At 44.0% G+C, this 21,332-nt stretch overlaps 1 protein-coding gene across 1 annotated transcript in view; it reads right to left on the minus strand.

Moving 5' to 3' along the window:
• Positions 1 to 588: 588 nt before the first annotated feature.
• The window catches only part of LOC149500451 (uncharacterized), a 61,342-nt gene continuing 40,598 nt past the window's right edge, over positions 589 to 21,332 (minus strand). The window contains exon 2 of the mRNA XM_089736582.1: positions 589 to 1,958. Coding sequence (XP_089592708.1) covers positions 1,045 to 1,958 — 914 coding nt within the window. The 3' untranslated portion in view covers positions 589 to 1,044. The remainder of the gene's footprint in view (positions 1,959 to 21,332) is intronic.

A 21,332-nucleotide genomic window follows, 5' to 3' on the forward strand; every position in this document is an offset into this window, starting at 1 on the left:
ATCTATGATTAGTAGGATGAATAATACATGTGTCGTAGATATGTAGAGTCCACTTCATGTTAAGTACTACAAGCTCATGACACTGGAGCTTGATGGTATGGACGCCTATATACATTTCTATTCTATACCCATTCTGGGAAACGGGTCGAAATCCCAATTGTCAGTAGTGCTGTAGTAATAGCTGTCCTAACCATTAAACATTAATCTTTAAATTGATACGTAAAGCAAAAACTTTGTACATCTTTTTAAGAAAATTGCGCGGACGAAGGAGTATGAAATTTCCCACACTTATACAGAATATAGAGAAGGAATGCAGAATGTTATTTTTTTTTACTGTGCATAAAAAATACATTAAATAAATAAAAAAACATTACACACACTACCATGTGTTTGACATAGCACATGTACATATATACTCTTTGTTTATTGTTTATCTTTAATATTGTTTATCTATAGTGTAGTTTTGGCGAAATCTGTGATTATAGAAGTATAATAAATAGTCTTTATCAATAGAACCATAATAGTGTTAAAACTTATAATTTCAATTAATTAACAGTCGAATTTCGACTAGGTCACCCAGTCCCCACCGAACGTGGTCTCGCCTTGTCGCGGCGGTGGGGCTTAAGCGTGCACCCCGATACCGTGGAGCAGCGTTGTCTGCACAGGGGTGCCGCGAACAAAGAGGACTGCACACCGTGTTCCCGTTTTCCCACCTTTGCTGGACAAAGGGTGCGTGAAGCGGGAGATGGCTCCCTTCTGGAGCCCTCTTGAATGCTAGGCCATGTCCCCGGCAGCTCTTTGGCTGCTAAAGGGGAAGGCCCTCCAGAGGAGGGTACCGGTACGCCGGCGTGGCCACACCGTGGTCAGACGTGTGGGTCTGTCAGTAATGGTAGACCCCACGTGGATGAGAAGTGAACCGGAGGGCACTCCCTTCCGGTCGCTGGTTGCCATGTCCCCGGCTGCCTCTTGGCGGCTACAGGGGAAGGCCCCCCAAAGGGGGGTACCGGTTTACCGGCGTGGCTTCGAAGAAGCACACCGCAATCCCTACCGAGTAGGGGACGGGGGCTGCTGCCTAGCAGGAGCCGTGAGGATGCGAACCTCTATAAAAAATGCCCCAATCCCAAGTTTTTGACACCTGACGATGGGATGAATGGCTGGAGGGAGTCTAGTCCCAAGGGTTGTCCCATACCGTAATCCCCACTTGGTGGGGGGCGGGGGCCGCTGCCTAGTAGGGGCCGCGAGGATGCAAACCTCTATAAAAAATGCCCTAATCCTAAGCCTGTGACGTGCCCGGTGATGGGATGAGTGGCTGGAGGGTGTCCAGTCGTGAGGGCCGTCCCAGGGGACCGACCCCTGGTTAAATAACAAAGGAACGAAATTAATGATGGCAAACTTACAAAAAACATTACCCCAGGAGGGTACCACTCTAGGTGGAGAATCCCTCCGTGCTTCCACTTCGGTGGGAGCATGCTGCCCCACGTATTCTGGGGGGGGCAAAGCATGCCACGATGAAGGGGGCTGTGCGACGGGCAGTGGAAAACCCGTCGAACCGAGGTGTGCCAGCGCTGGCTCGACGCGCTCTGCGCTCGTCAGCGACTGCGAGGCGGCTGGCCCGAAAGGGAAAGTTAGGCGGAAGAGAAAGTCAAGGGGAGTTTCTTCCCGCGAAGGGGAGGGGGGGCAAACGTCGTCCTCTGACACGGATGCCCCACCGGAGAAAGTGGTGGTAGTCTCCGATTCGGCCTCTGCCGCGGAGGAGATGCCGCCCCCTAAAGGGAGACCCGCTCGGGGGAAGGGCGCACCGTCACCGGCGCCGTCATCGGCGTCGATGTCTGTCGCCTCGCTGGACGGGCGGACGACACGCACCGTCCAGGCTGTAATGGAAAGGCTGGGTGGCGGGCTGGCGGCTCTCGAGGCGAAGCGTGTTGTCTCTGGTGACGCTGAGCGGCCTGCGTCTACACCTGCCGCGGTGTTGGGTGCTGCGGTGACCCGCTCCACCCCCGTACAGGCTCCAGCCACTAGGGCGGGCCCGGGGCGAGACAGAGACAAGCGGGGGGGCGGCGCTAATGCGAAGTGCACATCGCAGGCGCCTCAACCCCGTCCGCTGCCTCCGCCCCCGTCTAACATGGACGAGGGGTGGAATGTGGTGGCCCGGCGGGGTGCCAAGAGGGCCGTACCGACAGCTCCGCAAGTGGACGGAGCACCGGCCACCGCGGCGTCTCAGGCTGCTCCCCAACAGGGTCGAGCGCCTGTGGCCGCCAAGAAAAAGAAGACGAAGAAGAAGTCGTCGCGCGCGCCGCGGTCGGCGGCAGTGGTCTTAACGCTGCTGCCGGCCGCCGAGGCCAAGGGCATGTCATACGGAGATGTAGTCTCCCGGCCGCGCGCGGCTATTGATCTGGACGAGATCGGGGCGGGGGAGGGCCTCCGCTGTAGGCTGACGGCCAATAGGGCCAAGCTACTAGAGTGTCCCGGTGCCGATAGTTCCGGCATCGCGGAGCGTCTGGCGGCGAAGCTCCGTACGGTTCTGCCTGAGGAGGAGGTTCGAGTGCACAGGCCGGTCAAAATGGCTGAATTGAGAGTGACCGGCCTGGACGACTGCACCACTAAGGATGAGGTGGCGGCTATTGCCGCCCGGGGCAACTGCGCCCTGGAGAATATAACTGTAGGCGAGCTGCGCCTCGGTTATACCGGGGCTGGCTCTGTTTGGGTGCGTTGCCCGGTAGAGGCGGCCACCTCCTTGGCTGCTCCTCCGCCCGGGAGACCGTCGGGGGAACCGGGCAGGTTGCGCGTGGGCTGGATAGCGGCCCGCGTGCGCCTTCTCGAACCACGCGCCTGGCGGTGCCTCAGATGCTTCAGCACTGGGCACTGCCTCGCTAAATGCGTGAGTGCAGTTGACCGCAGCGGATTGTGCTTTCGCTGTGGTCAGCCTGGACACAAGGCGGCCGTGTGCTCGGCTGCGCCACATTGCTTATTATGTGCGGCGGCCGGGCGCAAAGCTGACCACCGGGACGGGGGCAAGGCCTGCCCTCCGGCCAGCAAGAATGCAGAACGAAATCGGCGCCGCCAAGCTAAGCGGCGTCAAAAGAAGCGGTTGGCCGGGGGAGCACCGGCCGGCACTTTGTCCCCCGCTGAGGCGTTCGCGCCCGATAGCGGGGGCAATGGAGTAGGGGAGGGAGCGATGGATGTGGTTCAGCCTTAATGGATCACACCTATCGCTTCCTGCAGGGAAACTTGAACCACTCCGCTGGGGCTCAGGACATGTTGCTCCAAACCATGGCGGAGTGGTCAATTGACGTGGCTGTGGTCGCCGAGCCATACTTCGTTCCCCCAGCGGATGACTGTTGGTTTGGGGACGTTGATGGCTTGGCGGCCATACATATCAGAAGAACCGCGATGGTCCCCCCCCTGGCGATGGTGACCAGGGGCCCCGGGATCGTCGCGGTACAGTTAGAAAATATCGTCGTGATCGGGGTGTACTTTTCTCCGAATCGGCCTACCGTCGAGTTCGAGCGGTTCCTGGACGGGCTAGAGGTGATCGCTCGTCACCTCGCTCCCCTTTCAGTGATACTGGCGGGGGACTTCAATGCGAAGTCTGTCGCTTGGGGTTCCCCATTCACGGACGCTCGTGGTAGGCTGCTGGAGGAGTGGGCGGTCGCGGTCGGTCTCTGTATCGTTAATAGGGGCTCGATCGCGACTTGCGTACGGTGGACGGGCGAGTCTATCGTGGACTTGACGTTCGCGAGCTCGCCCGTCGCACGGCGCATCCTCGGCTGGAGAGTGGTGGTGGGGGCGGAATCGTTGTCCGATCACCGGTATATCCGGTACGATCTTTCTGCCCCCGCGCCGACGCCGGCTGCAGGTGCCCGCGGGGTTGACCCCCCGCAGAGTGCATCCCGGTCATTCCCTAGGTGGGTACTGAAGCTCCTGAACAGGGAGCTCCTGGTGGAGGCCTCTATGGTGGCGGCGTGGGCGCCCACGCGCCCACAACCTGTCGATGTGGAAACCGAGGCCGAATGGTTTCGGGGCGCGATGCACCGCATACGTGATGCCTCGATGCCCCGGGTCGGCTCTCGGCACTCTGGACGGCGACAGTCGCCCTGGTGGTCGCCCGAAATTGCAAGACTGCGTGCGGTCTCCATTCGGGCGAGCCGCCGGTGCACTAGACACCGCCGTCGCCGCCGCCTGCGGCGCGACGAGCCCGTCGCGTTCGCGGAGGAGGAAGCTCGGCTGCACCGCGAATATCGCGCTGCGAAGGACGCCCTGCGGCTGGCCATCAGGCGGGCCAAGGAGCAGAACATGGAGAGACTCTTGGAGGCGCTCGAAGCGGATCCGTGGGGGAGCCCATACAAATTGGTACGCGGCAAGTTACGCCCGTGGGCCCCCTCTATGACTGAGCGTCTCCAGCCCCAGCAGCTGCGGGACATCGTTTCGGCGTTGTTCCCGCAGGAGCGGGAGGGTTTTGTCCCTCCCGCTATGGGCGGGCCGTCTGACACCGTCGACGGCCAAGCTCCTGCTGAGGTGCCCCGTATTACCGAGGCAGAGCTCCGGGTGGCCGTTGTCAAGATGACTGCGAAAGACACGGCCCCCGGCCCGGACGGAGTCCACGGCCGGGTATTGGCCTTGGCCCTCGGTGCCCTGGGGGACCGGCTCCTTGAGCTATATAATGGCTGCTTGGAGTCGGGACGGTTTCCGTCGTTCTGGCGGACGGGCAGACTTGTGTTGTTGAGGAAGGAGGGGCGCCCGGTGGATACAGCCGCCGGGTATCGTCCTATCGTGCTGCTGGACGAGGCGGGAAAATTGCTGGAACGTATTCTGGCTGCCCGCATCGTTCGGCACCTGGTCGGGGTGGGGCCTGACCTGTCGGCGGAGCAGTGCGGCTTCCGGGAGGGCCGTTCGACCGTGGATGCAATTCTTCGCGTGCGGTCCCTCTCGGACGAGGCCGTTTCTCGGGGTGGGGTGGCGCTGGCGGTGTCTCTTGACATCGCCAACACATTTAACACTCTGCCCTGGACCGTGATAGGGGGGGCACTGGAGAGGCATGGAGTGCCCCTCTACCTCCGCCGGCTGGTTGGGTCCTATTTGGGGGCCAGGTCGGTCGTATGTACCGGGTACGGTGGGACCCTTCATCGTTTTCCGGTCGTGCGTGGTGTTCCACAGGGGTCGGTTCTCGGCCCCCTCTTGTGGAATATCGGGTACGACTGGGTGCTGAGGGGCGCCCTCCTCCCGGGCCTCCGCGTTATTTGTTACGCGGACGACACGTTGGTCGTGGCCCGGGGGGATGATTTTAGGGAGTCTGCCCGTCTCGCCACAGCGGGAGTGGCCCTCGTCGTCGGAAGGATAAGGAGGCTGGGTCTCGACGTGGCGCTCAGTAAATCCGAGGCTCTGTGGTTTCACGGGCCGCGGAGGGCGCCACCAGTTGACACCCACATCGTGGTTGGAGGCGTCCGGATAGGGGTCGGGGTGCAGTTGAAGTACCTCGGCCTCGTGTTGGACAGCCGGTGGGCCTTTCGTGCTCACTTTGCGGAGCTGGTCCCCCGATTGATGAGGACGGCCGGTTCTTTGAGCCAGCTGCTCCCGAATATTGGGGGACCGGATCAGGTTGTGCGCCGCCTCTACGCGGAGGTGGTGCGATCGATGGCCCTGTACGGTGCACCTGTGTGGGCTGAGCCGCGCAACCGGGCCACTATGGCTCGGTTCCTACGCCGGCCGCAGCGCACCGTTGCCATCAGGGTCATCCGCGGATATCGCACCGTCTCCTTCGAGGCGGCGTGTGTTTTGGCGGGGACGCCGCCATGGGAGCTGGAGGCGGAGTCGCTCGCTGCCGACTATCGGTGCTTCGTGCGAGCTTCGTGCTCGGGGCGTGGCGCGTCTCCCCGAAAGTGAGCTGCGGGCGCGGAAGGCCCATTCTCGGCGGTCCGTGCTCGAGTCGTGGTCGAGGCGATTGGCCAACCCCACGTGGGGGCTACGGACCGTCGAGGCAGTTTACCCGGTATTTGATGACTGGGTGAATCGTGGCGAAGGACGTCTCACCTTTCGTCTGGTGCAGGTGCTGACCGGGCACGGATGCTTCGGGAAGTACCTGCGCCGGATAGGGGCTGAGCCGACGACGAGGTGTCACCATTGTGGACACGACCTGGACACGGCGGAGCATACGCTCGCTGTCTGCCCCGCGTGGGAGGTGCAGCGCCGTGTCCTGGTCGCAAAGATAGGACCTGACTTGTCGCTGCCTGGCGTCATGGCGTCGATGCTTGGCAGCGATGAGTCATGGAAGGCTATGCTCGACTTCTGCGAGTGCACCATCTCGCAGAAGGAGGCGGCGGGGCGAGTGAGGGAAAGCTCTCCTCACTACGCAGAAAGCCGCCGCCGCCAAGCAGGGGGTCGGGACCGGGGTCGTATCCGTGACCTGGCCCCCTAAGAGCTAGGGGTCCCACCCGTTTTGTGCGGGGAGAGACCCAGACGTGGGGTGGCGTGCTTGGCACGCTCACCCGCAATAGGAAGCCGGGTGATGGTAGACCGCGTTCCCCCGACCGCTCTGGGGGAAGGTGTAACGCGGCGCCATCAAAGCGGGCTCTCGGCCCGCTGAACGAGGGAACCGGTGGTCGTGTCGCTGGCGGCCACCGGTCCGGCGTCCGTGGGACGGTGGGATGGATGTAATGTGCTCTGCGTCAACCCTGTCCCGCCGTTTCAATAGTCCCGACTGGGCTCCGGCCCGGTCCGAGGTAGGGCGCCGGTTGTGAGCGGCAGGAGTTTTTAGTGGGTTCAACTCCCACATACCCCACCTGCCGCGCGGGTGGGGATCCGGCGATTTTCTCCTGTGGAAAAAAAAAAAAAAAAAAAGGCAATAGAACAATATGACGTACGAGTCTTGGCACCAATAGTTAAGCAAAACAATAAATTCTGCGGGTTTTTATTACATGATGTTGTTTCTTCATTGGGAAAGTTATTCGTAAGTATGCTTAAAATATCTGTTTGGAATAATTATGTGTCACAGGATTTGAAAAGTAGCGTAACTCATTCATAGTTACATAGCTATTGATATACAGTTTACTAGTATAAATCCTAAACTTATTTAGTGAATCCTCAATTTAGCCCGAGAATAGGTGGGAGCACAAGCTTCGTCCTATCACGTGAGATCAATGACCCTGTACGACACCTAATTTCTATTTGTGGTGCATTTCGTGTAGCACCAAAAAGTTCGATTGCTACATATTTTAATGGCATTAAATAAATAACTAATCCAATTATACATTTTAAGATTCTTACATACAATTTACCAAATTAAATTTTTGGAACGAAGTTCCTTGTGGGACGATGCAGAGGGATACCCTAACCGGGAAAAACCGTCCGTAACGTAAGATTTTTATTAGTAATGCACACAGTGTACCAACTTAACCTTGTAATAATGTACAAAAACTAACATATTTTTTTATCATTCATTGACCACTATCTTAGAACGTTCGTTTGCGCAATACACTAACTCTTATGCAAACAACAGTGAATGAAGTGTACCACAATAAGTTCGCACGTTACCGAATGATCGTGGGTTGTTGCGAAACCTCCAGTTTAATTTTCTTTATCCCTCGAATAGAACATAAAATTAATATTTTTATAATAAGGAGCTTCGTTCCTATTCGGTGTCCCACGACACCACACATATTTTTTTTTCTATATTTAGATTCTAACCAATCTGAAAAGTCGTTAGTGGAGTCAAGTTAAAGCCAGCGTGCCGACATCTCCGCAGCTTTGTTTTACCTTTTTAAAACGGAACTCGCAATGCCAGATTTATTTGCGCAAGACTCGTTGAGACGATGTCCTTGTGCGCTTATTGTGTCTCACACAGAACAGAATGCAAAGAATACATAACGAAATGAGATTTTATATGTGCCGTCTGCGAGGCGGATATTAAAAATGTCGATGGAGATTTTCATCGGGTTTTGTAGATTTTTGAAAATTCGCGATAAAATCTGTAGACGGAGTGTGAGTTATTGCCTCTTTAGATGAGAAAATAAATATTTATACGAAATGGATTTTAAAATTGTGACATTTTAAATTCACACTATCTTAAAGATATATTATTTATTTCAAAAGTACTAGCATTTGCTTTTTTTGATCCAAAGAGCTATTCCATTTCAGTACTTGACTGTTTCCTTTCAAACTAAAACATAATGTCACTATTTTTAGAACGAGCGTAGTAGCCATGTAGAACAGATGTCGTGCTACTCATAGCATCTCTACTGTATCTGCTAAGATCATAGTCATTTTTCTACAGTTGTCTCAAAACACACTTGGTTTGGTCTGATTAACCACGTTATCGGGTTTCCTTTAAACCTTACAAGAGCTATAGACATAAGCAATTGTGGCAATCTTGATTCCTTTATTTAGCAATTTTTGAGTGAGAACGGACTAAACTTTATCTTCTTTCTCATATCTCAGATTATCTGAGGTCGGCGCAGCATGCAGCGGCATGAATTTTACGACCGGTCTCAACTCCTGACCTTAACACTCCTTCTCTATATCCATCCATATCCATTGTAACTTGCCATAGGTAGGGACATTTCTGTTTCTTTTTTCTCTCTTTCTTTTACTTCATAAATTTTTTGTTCTATTATATTTATCACTGGTGGGAGGACCTCTTGTGAGTCCGCACGGGTAGGCACCACCACCCCGCCTATTTCCGCCGTGAAGCAGTAATGCGTTTCGGTTCGAAGGGTGGGGCAGCCGTTGTAACTATACTGAGATCTTAGAACTTATATCTCGAGGTGGGTGGCGCATCTACGTTGTAGATGTCTATGGGCTCCAGTAACCACTTAACACCAGGTGGGCTGTGAGCTCGTCCATTCATCTAAGCAATAAAAAAAAAAAAAAAAAAAAAAAAAAAAAAAAAAAAAAAAAAAAAAAAAAAAAAAAAAAAAAAAAAAAAAAAAAAAAAAAAAAAAAAAAAAAATTTTTGTTCAGATTTATGAGACTACTAGCTTTTGCTCGCGACTCCGTCCGCGTGGAATAGTTACTTTGGCATAACGCTAAATTTTACCCCCACTTCATTTACGTAGAAAGTGAAAATATTTTTGAATTATACAATGTTAAGGAGCTATTTAGACCCCTATTTTGAAACGTTCTTTATTGGTGCATCACTTTTATTAGCCTTCCTCAATAAATGAGCTATCTAACACTGAAAGAATTTTTCAAATCGGACCTGTAGCTCCTGAGATTAGCGCGTTCAAACAAAGAAACTCTTCAGCTTTATAATATTGGTATAGATGAGAGATCATAATATAGTTTTACTATCTTAGACATTATTATTTGGATTTATTATTTTCAAAATTAAATCTGATGCTTATTCATACAACAATTGAAGATAGCCTTCAGCCTTAGTCAGCTACTTCCCTGTCTTCTTAGTATTATTGATGTCTACAAGTATGGCTGATTAATTTTTTAAGAAAGAAAATTCACAATAATTTAGAAACACATCAGTTAAAAGCTTTATTTCCTATGTTCCCTTGTGGGTGTAGCTTTAGATACTTTAACAGTCCGTTCCTTTGTTTACTGCCGTAAAACCAAGCGGAACGTTCTGACAAAATACGTAAACATTAAACATAATAGCGTTCCATCGTAAAACTCTTTACCAGTTCCCATTCGGTTTTGTTCAGTATAACAGTACTTGTACCATCATTAGTACTAATCAGTCCTCATTATGGGAAAGCGCACTAATTAATTTGAGTCGACTATTATCAAAGGCGGCAATCTGACTTTTGGACAATGATTGGTAAATCAGAAAAACGAATTATTGACTTTGTATTCCTTTGGCAGTCACAAAACTCTTCGGAACGACATCTTAGATAAATAACAGGTTAACTATTAACCTTTATTTAATGCAGGTTTTGAACCGTATTCTTTGAAGGAGACGATTATATTCAAATAAATCTGTATTGACATATCAATAAAAAATTTTTGTCCAAATGTACAGATTGCCGCCTTTGATAATAGACGACTCATTTACGCAATTTCATCGGAACGGCAAGATTAAATATATAAATGACTATAATGACATAAGCCAGCCGATTTTAAGAATTTTGTATAGATATTTTTAATACGCTTTTATTAGCTTCATGCGATTGTTAGTATGTATGTATGTTGGTATGTAACGGAATCCTTGAACATGATTATGACCCCCTTTAAAACGTCGGATAAACTCGAAATTTGGCATACTTATTAAGGACCGATCAAAATTCAATATTTTAAACATTTAGTCCCGTTATTTACTTTCGGCAGTCAAAACAACAAATTCATTTGAACGCCTTCTTTTTTTCACTTAGCAAATTGGAAACTGTTATATTTGCGTGAATTTACATACATTAATGAATAATTTATGATACATAATGCTTCTTCTTCGTCTTCTTTTTCTCCACCTTGTCCCACTAGGTGGGGTCGGCACAGCTAATTTTTCTCTTCCATTCTCTTCTATCAGCCGTCATCTCAACACTCACTCCTCTCTCTCTCATATCGTCATTCACACACTCCATCCATGTCTTCTTCGGTCGATCTCTTCCCCCTCTACCTTGCACTACCATTTCCATACATCTCCTAGTCACATGCATCTTCTCTCTACGCATCACATGTCCATACCACGCTAACCGTCCTCCTATGATACAAAATGCTACTAAAACTAAAAAATAAAAAATAAATAACAGCTTAAAAAAAAAAACACGCTATCATAGAAAATCCAATTAAAAATAGAAAATAAATTTATTGTAAAAAAAGTGTGGGGTGCATCGTGTCGTAATAAATATTTTATTTCATGTTTTTTTTTATTTTTTTTTTATTGCCTTTGTAGGCAGACGGGCATACGTCCCACCTGATGGTGAGTGGTTACCGTCGCCCATGGACTTCAGCAATGCCAGGGGCAGAGCCAAGCCACTGCCTACCAAATGTCTTTAGATGGTTGATAATGAAACCAATAATGGAGGAATCATTTCTTTTAGAGCTTAATAAACCTAACAGACAAACAGTTCTGCATTTGCAGTGAACGTGACGCAACTACGTGAACTGCAATATACTCGTAGCAATGAATACATGTACACACGAGACGGTTCGGTATTTGAATACACAACTTGTATTGCTTACATTTTATCCTATTAATCTTGTAATGTATTCACTGTGCGGCTTCGTGTCGCAATTTACATTTTCTAAATTGCTCCTTGCGAACTATAATCAGAAGAATAATTAATTAGCGATCAGAATTACATATTTATTCCTAGTCGACACGTTCTGGTATATAGGATAATGGAAATATTGTTGCCTATTCTTCGTGTCGATATTCATGATTACTCGCAACATGTTTGGTTACTTGTGATAAGTATAAAAAAGTTCAGTATGAAAATAATCAAATTGCTACCATGGAGAGACGAAGGAAGTTTCGCGCTCTATAAATTATTCTATATTTTGTTGCATAAGAACAAGGAAAACTTTGAAAAGAACCTAAATTGATATAAAATTGTTACTTTTACGGATATCTGTTATTGCCTTCGTAAATACTCCACAGCAAATGGTCAAATTAATTATTAAAGTCACTTAAGATCATATCATGATATATATTATAGTTTAAATATAAACTTCATTGATATAGTATCTTGACACTTTAGAAAACCGTTTAGCATTAAGAATTAATGAGTATTTTGTTTTTTCTTTGCCAGGAGAAAATCGCCGGACTTCCGCCCTTCACTGGGGATGGCGGGCGGGGCATATCGGAGTCGAACCGACTAAAAAGCTCCTGTCGCTCAACAACCAACGTCCGAACCTCGCATGAGACAGAACTCATGAGAAGGCAAAGGGGAACTGAAGCGTTTAATCCGGAGCACATCTCTCCCATCACCCTCCCCCTCGGGACCACCAGCTCTCCTCTTGTTTTTCTGATACTTCAAGATAATTGTATACATGCAGCAAATGTTGAAACTATAGTATCTCATTATAATATATATATGCATAATAATATATTATGTTCACAAAAATTCATGTCCAGACCCGTGTACCGCCGCTAAAACTTTGGATCCTTTCAAAATTAGTTGTAATGCAAATAACAAAGTAATTGCCACATCTAATTTCATTTCAATTACAATTATGTCGTGAGCACGAGCTACTTTGCACGATTTGAATAATTGGTATCGGTTCAATGAATTTAAACAGATAATATCTCTCTCTCTTGTTTATTTACAGTTCATAAAACAGACTGGACATTTTGAATATCAGTTGAAATAATAATGTGTTTGAAGCGTTAATTTGCGTTCATTTCAATTTGGTTACAAATAGACGACCGATTTTTAGTAACGCAACTGCAATGAAATTGGGGACTCGATCTCATACGCCAGAGTAAGTGGTCGTATTAGGCTTTAGTGCTACAGAATATCTGATTTCTATACTAATATTATAAAGAGGAAAGATTTGTTTGTTTGTTTGTATTGAACAGGCTCCGAAACTACTGAACCGATTTGAAAAATCCTTTCACTGTTTGGAAGCTACACTATTACCGAGTGACATATGCTATAATGTTTTTAGAAAAAAATTTGGGAATCCTTACTAAAATTCCAATAATGTAACCTAAGACGTAAAAAAATTTCCTAAAATATTCTTTACATCGCGTGCCCTGCGAAAACTATTGATGATAGAATAAAATAATGTACTACGCATTATTATTTACAAAAAGTGTCGCGACAGCTATTATAGTTATGCCGCAATAAGTGTTCTTTTATTTTAAAAAATAAAACAACCTCAAATTTCGTTGAAATTTTTGTTAACCCGAGCGGAGCCGGAGCGGGCCGCTAGTCGCCAATATTTTTACAACGTATTGATTCAGATTCATTAGAATATTGTCTTCTTCAGCAGAATTGTGTTCTAAAAAATTGAAGGCTTTTTTAGTATTTTTTTCCAATCTTAAAAATAAAATTAGATGAAAATAGAAGAATTATAAAATTCGAGAACAAGAGTGCAGGCACCCACGCTACGATCTTGCCTTTTATTTTGTTTACTCACTGTATATTCTGCCCGTTGTAGGTAAATTGAAGAATTATAGTTAAATCGCAAAACAAAATACAAGTGAATAGCTTTTTTATAATTTTATATTTACAGTATTTTAATTTGCGTAATATAAATAAAATTATATGAATTATTTATGGTGGATCAATGATATTTTATATTATTATGTAAAAAAAAGCAGATATTTTTCAAGCGCACGTCAAGTGAAGACTCGAAAACAGGCCAATTGGGACGTTTCGTCTTTAGTCGCGTCTAAACAAATGCAATAATAATATAACAAGTGCAATCGTTCCAATTATAGCTATCTTTTTTACTCACGCGCTTATCCCATCTTTTGTACTTTTCATTAATGCTACTTGTCAACATGTGTGTGCACTATATCGGTAAGTATATATGGCGCGATCAGATTTGAAGAGTCAGTTACTATGAAGATAACATATCTGTTGTATAAAAAATCATTGTGGTAGATACAAGAAAAATAAAATATTATTTTTCATCAGCTTTTGACATATGCCTAACGAAAATAAGAAAAGCTTATTTTTATGGCACGCAATGAAGCGTTCAAGTTTGAAGGGCTGTGACAATTGTTATACTTATAGAACTGTTGCTTAGATGGTTGGACGAGCTCACACCCCACCTGGTTAATGGAGCCCATAGATATCTACAACGGAAATGCGCTACCCATCTTGAGATATAAGTTCTAAGGATTCAAGTATAGTTACAACGACTGCCCCACCCTTCAAACCGAAAAGCATTATTACTTCACGGCAGAAATTGACGGGGTGGTGGTACATACCCGCGGGGACTCACAATGATGACGTTGCTAACACGAACCCTAGCAAGAGTCGTGCTTCGCAGAATCTACCACCGGATCGGAAACGCGACCCACTGAGAAGATCCGGCGAGAAACTCAGTGGGCTGTGTCTGGGAGTTAATTTACTCGTCGAGCCCTTCGTCGCAAGCGACGGGTTCGACGAGAACGGTGACCGGTGCTTGAAGTACCTAGAAGCACCGTTAGTGGTTCGGAAGGATCCGAGATGACGTGTTTTGGGCGACGTCGACTGCTTTCCATTCTGTCCGCAGGATCGGGAATGTGTGATTGTAATCGTATTGTGCCGATAACACGTCATTTCATTTTATTACCAACGCGGCTTACCTACGTCGCTTTCTTACATTACACATTTAACTTATACATACTTTATATTTGAAAATGTACAAGATACATGAATTGTATCGTAAAATGTATTCAGTAAAGTCTAAATTACGGTAAGCTATAGTAAAACTACTTACATAATAGTACATTACGTACATATCAGTCACTTAGATATAGTAGCTACATAAGGTATTCATTGGCATGAATAGCTCATTCTGATTCAATTGTCCCATTCTATTCCTTTGAACGGTTGCGCATTTTCTTCATTCACTATCCATAATAAAATGAAGATAAATTATGTTATTTGTCGCACATTTACCTACCAGTTTTCAAACGATGGTCACTTCGTATTCGTCTAACCGCTTACCAATAATCTATCGATAGCTTTTTGTATTTATTTGGAGTAGTTGATACGGCAATCGTTTGCCCGAATAAAAAACACAAGACTACAGAAAATGTATATAGTTATATACGAGTATAGAAAAAAAAAGGCATTTTATGCAATGGAACCGGGCGTGATAATACATTGCACTTTGATATTTAAATGTCATGTGATAAAGTCTATTATTCTGTTGGAATATGAAACATAACGCTTTTTGATATCACAAGATTTTTATCCATCAAGTTTTCATGCAGGCTTCAAATAAAATCGATTCATAAAAAGCACTGGTACTGGTGGTAGGACCTCTTGTGAGTCCGCGCGGGTAGGTACCACCACCCTGTCTATTTCTGCCGTGCAGTAATAATGCGTTTCGGTTTGAAGGGTGGGACAGCCGTTGTAACTATACTGAGACGTTAGAACTTATCTCAAAGTGGGTGGCGCATTTACGTTGTAGATGCCTATGGGCTACAGTAACCACTTAACACCAGGTGGGCTGTGAGCTCGTCCATCTAAGCAATAAATAAAACAACTAACAAGTCTACAACAACAACTAAATTACATTAGGCAGTACAAAAAATAACTAGTCTTCTAATTATTATTAGCACAGAGTTTTTTTTATGCTTAGTTGGTTAGACGAGATCACGGCCCACCTGGTGTTAAGTGGTTACCGGAGCCCATAGACAACTTACGACGTAAGTGCCGCCACCCACCTCGAGACACGAGTTCTTAGGTCTCATCTTTTACGGTACAACAGCCGCCCCGCCTTTCAAACCGAAACGCATTACTGATTCTGGGTGCTGGTACCTACCCCTGTGGACTCACAAGATGTCCTACCACCAGTAAAAATCCATATCCAAATCCATAAATATGTACTGCATCATTATACCAGAATATGTACATAATTTGTTATTGGTGTAAAATGTATATCGATTTCATATCTCATTAAACCAAAGGGGTAGGAAAAAAAGCGCATAATAAACACATCTGGGCATTTTGAGCGACAAGAAGGGGCCTTAACGACATTTTAATTTGATATTCTCGTCATTACCTCCGATCCGACCCCAATCCTTGGGAACCTCATAAATCGTTGGCTAGAGCAATAAAACCGGGATCTGATGGCGCGGCGTCTCACCGGCTGTACGTTTACTTTGTAGACATTCGTCATATTGACGCAATGCTCATTTATTCTCCGACTATAGGATGTCGAAGTCACAAAAAAGTTATAAACACCGAAGTAAGGATCCTACTTTGCTTCCTCAATTTCAACTGCTTGACTGATTCCTGTTTAATGTGCACAAAGATAAAACCGAAATCCAAGTTTTTTAGGTTATTGTTAAAATTATTATACTTAAGAAAGTTGTCGTTTTTAAGCTATCACGATACACTAAAATATCCACTTTGTGGACACATCTAAGCAATAAAAAATCAAACTTGCCATACAGCTGTAACTTTCCTGAAACTTTACTGAAATTTTCGATAAACTTTTGTAGAATTACTTCGGGTTTTATCCTTGAACAGTCAAAGTCTCTAATACACTGGATTGCATAAACAAAACTAATTACGTTTAGAAAACTAAAGAGTCAAGTTTGGATTCAGGTCACGGCGGAACTGTTTGCATAATGCTCGAGGATTACTTGGAACGAGTGCCGAACGAAAATATTGCGAATTAATGTAAATTGCCGAATCGTATCGTTACATTCTGAGGCCTAACAACTGCTCGGGGAAGACTCGGATTCCCATTGATCTTCTGGGATTTGTGGAATATGAGACTCACCGAATTCAGAAGTCGACTACACAACTGAAGCTCCAATCTGAAGCTATTCCTGGCAGTGGCTTAAGGCAGATATCGGGTAATGGTTGATTTAAGTGGTTGATGATAGCAACTTTTATTTGGATTGAATGAATGAATAGCCTTTTAATCAGATCCACATTCTAATTATAAATGATTAAATATATAGAAAACTTAATTTTAATATAAACCTTAATTTAGTCTCTTATTTGAATCTTACTTAATTTCTGTAGATCTGTTTGCCAGTCGACAAAGGCCAAACTTTTCCATTCATGTCTTTCTTGACCCACGCTATTCCATGTGATGCCTGCCACTTTTCTTATTTCGTCATCCCATTTTTTAGTGGTCTACCTTTTTTCCTTTACCGTCTCTAGGATACCATCGTGTCACCATTTTGCTCCATTTGTCTTATCCTCTTACCATGGATTTCCTTGGATTGCCTTCATAAAATTTGATCTATCTCGTGCAAATAACATGTGGCATTTACTGAGTGAGATGCGGTGAGCATGAAATGGTGCATTAACAGTAAATGTCAACATTTTGTAAATCACGTGCCACTCATGAACATTTCGCTGCCGATTTTAACTGTCAGAGGCTGTGCGTGTGTAACGATTTCTAAGATATATATTAAAAGCGCTATATAAAATTTGGTTGCTTATCATTAACTGTTGTGTTAGTCTTAAGCATTCTCAATTTCACAATTATTTTACTAATTTTAGACTTAACAGCGTTGTGGTTGTGGTAAATCAAATTACATAAATCATGATTGCTTATATTCACATACATTTGGAACAATTTAGACAAATTCACTGAATTACTTAGCGCTCTAGTCTATAACATTAAGCCTGTGTGCTGAAAGGATTAGACGAATTAATGCCGAATAGTAAATTGAATCAACTCGAATGAGTATTATTTGTGGTTACATTTCGTTTCAATGGAAACACATAGCTCTACATATGTTTTAATATATCTTATAAAGATATATAAATATTTCTATAATATAACGATTTATATAAATTAAAATTACACATCAAAATACGCATTACGCATTTCATTTTTAATTTAAAGTCCAAGAAATGAAATATACAATAATACTTCATTTGATAATCCGAAGTTCAGAAGCTTACAAGGCTACAGTAACTTAACGCCAGATGAAATTTTAGAACTTCCGTCTATTTGTAATCACCAGGCACAAGTGATTACCTGCGTAAATTTATAAATTTTGTAGGTTTTTATCTTTTAGACCATGTCATTCCTTAATAATTTCATTCTGAAACTTTTGCTGTAGTATCTATTTATGTATTAGATACGCAAAACAACTAATAAATTTTCAAATATAAAATAACATTATTTCTTTACGCATGCATGAGTTTTGGTTTGTCCTTTATATACAAATTGGATAGCAGCTGTTATTAGATTTGAATTGATATCCACCAATTGGTAACTTTATGCACTATTGACACAGAGAATACCCGAGAATACCATAAACTTGGGTCTGAACTTAGTGAAATTGTTATCAAATATATCAACGGATTGATCTGCGATTGTTATATCAGCCTCCTCTTATGATTTTGTTTTTAATAATTGAAACTAAATTTGAAACAGTCAATTCGTATAGATTACATTTTTAAAAATGGTCTTCCTTGTAAAACATTCCCAAATAATCATGGATCTTGTAAAAAGTTGATTTATATTTCCGAGTACGTTATTCCACAGGGAAAACGCTAAGATAGTACGGTGAGTCGTTTTGGAAAGGGCGTTTCCCAAGGGATGAAATTTCTCGGCTGCCGTGTTTACTACCGGGAGGAAATAGAGGTGTTAAATAAATATTTTTTAGTAGTACAGCTTCCGAATATTGCAACTGTTGGACTAGAAAAACGACAAAATGTTTTTATTTTTGTTGTTTATTGCTTAGGTGAGTGGACGAGCTTACGGCCCACCTGGTGTTAAGTGGTTAACGGAGCCCATAGATAGACATCTACAACGTAAATGCCGCTACCTACCGTGAGATATAAGTTCTAATGTCTCAGTATAATTACAACGTCAGGAGGAAATCACCGGACTTCCGCCCTCCACTGGGGGATAGAGGGCGGGGCATGTCGGAGTTGAACCGACTAAAACCTCCTGTCGCTCAACAACCAGCATCCAAACCTCGCATGAAACAGAACTCATGAAAAGGCAAAGGAGGGAAAGTGAAGCGCTTAGTGCGGAGCACATCTCTCCCATCACCCTTCCCCTCGGGACGCCGGACCGGCGGTCGTCGGCGCTACGACCACTAGCCCTCTCGGTCGGCAGGCTATTCGAAGCCCGCCTAGATGGCGCCGGTTAGAATGGTCTTTTGGAGGCTTAAACGACAAAGGGAAGATATTACTCGGTAGACCGACGGTCCGAATGTTGTTGTTCGGAACTTGTATACCTATATGCGAGCTTATCTTGAAAATGTCGTAAGCGAGATTCAGGCATCTGTCAAATATCTTGCGTTCTGTGATGGCTACCGCCACAGTCTATCCTACGGAATACCCCGCTGGGTCAGAACTAGCGTGAGTTGAGGATAGCCGTCCTTCCAATATTCACAATATTCAAATATTAACTACTTAGTCATCCGTTTAACATTAACCGTTAACCATTTAACAAAAAAAAAACAAGAAGAAGAATACGGGATAGAGAGAACAACAAATCAATTTAAAATATTATTTTTGTGATTAAAATAATATTGTGAAAAAAAATTTGGCACGCTATTTAATCCATTATATTTATTATATATAATGTATATCCAATATAATGAAGAATCTAATATTCAGTTAATAATAAAGACTAAAGCTGAGTAAGCTCGACAGTAATTACTTAGAAATATAAAAAAGTGGTTCTGTGTCAGGGATATTAATTAGACATTAAATTTTCAGATGACCCGAATAAATGGTTGTTGGACATTCAAAGTGCTATTAATAAGTACATAAAATCGATGATAGAATTCTATCATTAATTGCAATCGTTTGTTCTTCAGACTATCAACAAAAATATGCAATGAATGTCAATTGGTGGAAGGACCTCTTGAAGGTCCGCGCGGGTAGGTATCCTGCCTGTTTCTGCCGTGAAGCAGTAATGCGTTTTGGTTTGAAGGGTGGGGCAGCCGTTGTAACTATACTTGAGACCTTAGAACTTATATCTCAAGGTGGGTGGCGCATTTACGTCGTAGATGTCTATGGGATCCAGTAACCACTTCACATCTGGTGGGCTGTGAGCTCGTCCACCCATCTAAGCAATAAAAAATTAAATTAAAATACTCACCTACTTCAACTACCGCAATTGGACATACAAATCAGAAGGTTTCAAAACAGGTAGTAAGTACTGCTTTGCAAAAATGAACTGCATTTCGTATTCGTAGGTTCTCGATTTCTATTTTGTTCGCTTTAAATCGACGACTGACACGTGCAAATGTTCGACGGAGGAACTATTTACGACAGCTAATGAGAGTCGCCGCGTTTTGTATTATTTCCGTACTGTGAAATTTACATCGTTGCTCTTGTTAATGGCGCACGTGCAGTTAAAAAGGGGAAAGGAAGACAAATAAAGTCGAAGACCGTGATTTGTCGTCGCAAATAAAAATATCTTTAAATATACCGTTAATGACGGTTATGAGAATCAATGGGTTTTTTTGGGACTGCCTTAAAAAGTATTGTGGTTCATTATTGAAAATCCAGCGAGAATTTCTGGATTGGAACGTGATCTTGGAAGTTTAGATACACATTTAGATACAGTTTAGATAATCTGCTCTTCTTCTATACTCTTCTGAGGATCGCGACCACATGTGACGTTCTTCCACTGTGTTCGATCATGGGTAGCATGGACTGTATGGTACAGACTACCACCAAGTGCTTCTCTTACTAGATCTAACCATCTGCCTAGTAATAATAATCACGTACGCTCTAAGTATAACACTATCTTTGCATTGGTTATTCTTTTTTATTTTTGATATGAATTGATTATAGGATCCTACAAACGTGAAAGTAGCCACCTACCTTGTGATGTGTGACAAGCCTCTTCTGGTGGTATATGATTACTGTCGCTCAAAGACGTTTGCAATGCCAGGGGCATAGCTAGCCAGGATAAAAGACAATTTTAATTTTAAGTCTAGCTTGCTATTTATCCTTGTTTTTTTTGTTTTGTTTTTAAACTGTTTACTTTTTATCATATGACAAATCCCCTGCACATACTTTTACTATAAGAAGTTTCGAGTGCAAAAGGACCAAGTGACCATTACTATGATTGTTTACTTGAGCTCACTGTAACATCTATATATTAATACGTGAAGCAAAAACTTTGTACCCCTTTTTACGACAATTGCGCGGACGGAGAAGTATGAAATTTCCCACACTTATAGAGAAGGAGTGCAGAACGTTAATATTTTTTTAAATTAAGCATAAAAAATATATTAAATCATTTAAAAAAGCATTACACACACTACCATGTATTTGACACACACACGCAAGCATACTATTTGATTATTGTCAAACTTTTGTTATTGTGTATAATCTATATAATCTGTGGTCAAATTGAGAATAGTTTAATATTGTTTGTTTTTAATATTATTTTTCTATAATGTAGTCTTAGCGAAATCTGTGATTATAGGAAATAAAAGAATAGTCCTTGACAATAGAATCATAATTATGTTCAAACTTATAATTTCAATTAATTTATAGTCGAATTTCGACTACCGGGGGACCAATAGTCACAATAAACACATAAAGATAAGTAGCTATGTAGTTAATTCTGTGTACATTATGTAACTCAATTTGAGGTACGCTCAGCTATATAAGTCATGTTTCACATATTATTGTACCGCTTAATAGCATTTCGAGGGCGCATTAATATTCAGTTATTATACGGCAATATGTTCCGCCTTTGTCTATACGAGGAGGCAACTAAGTTTTACGCCATTTACCTATCTAATTCATACATTAACATAAATGATACATTGTATAATA

The sequence above is a fragment of the Bombyx mandarina genome, chromosome 21 (genome assembly GCF_030267445.1).
Source record: "Bombyx mandarina strain Sakado chromosome 21, ASM3026744v2".
NCBI classification, from domain to species: Eukaryota; Metazoa; Arthropoda; class Insecta; order Lepidoptera; family Bombycidae; genus Bombyx; species Bombyx mandarina.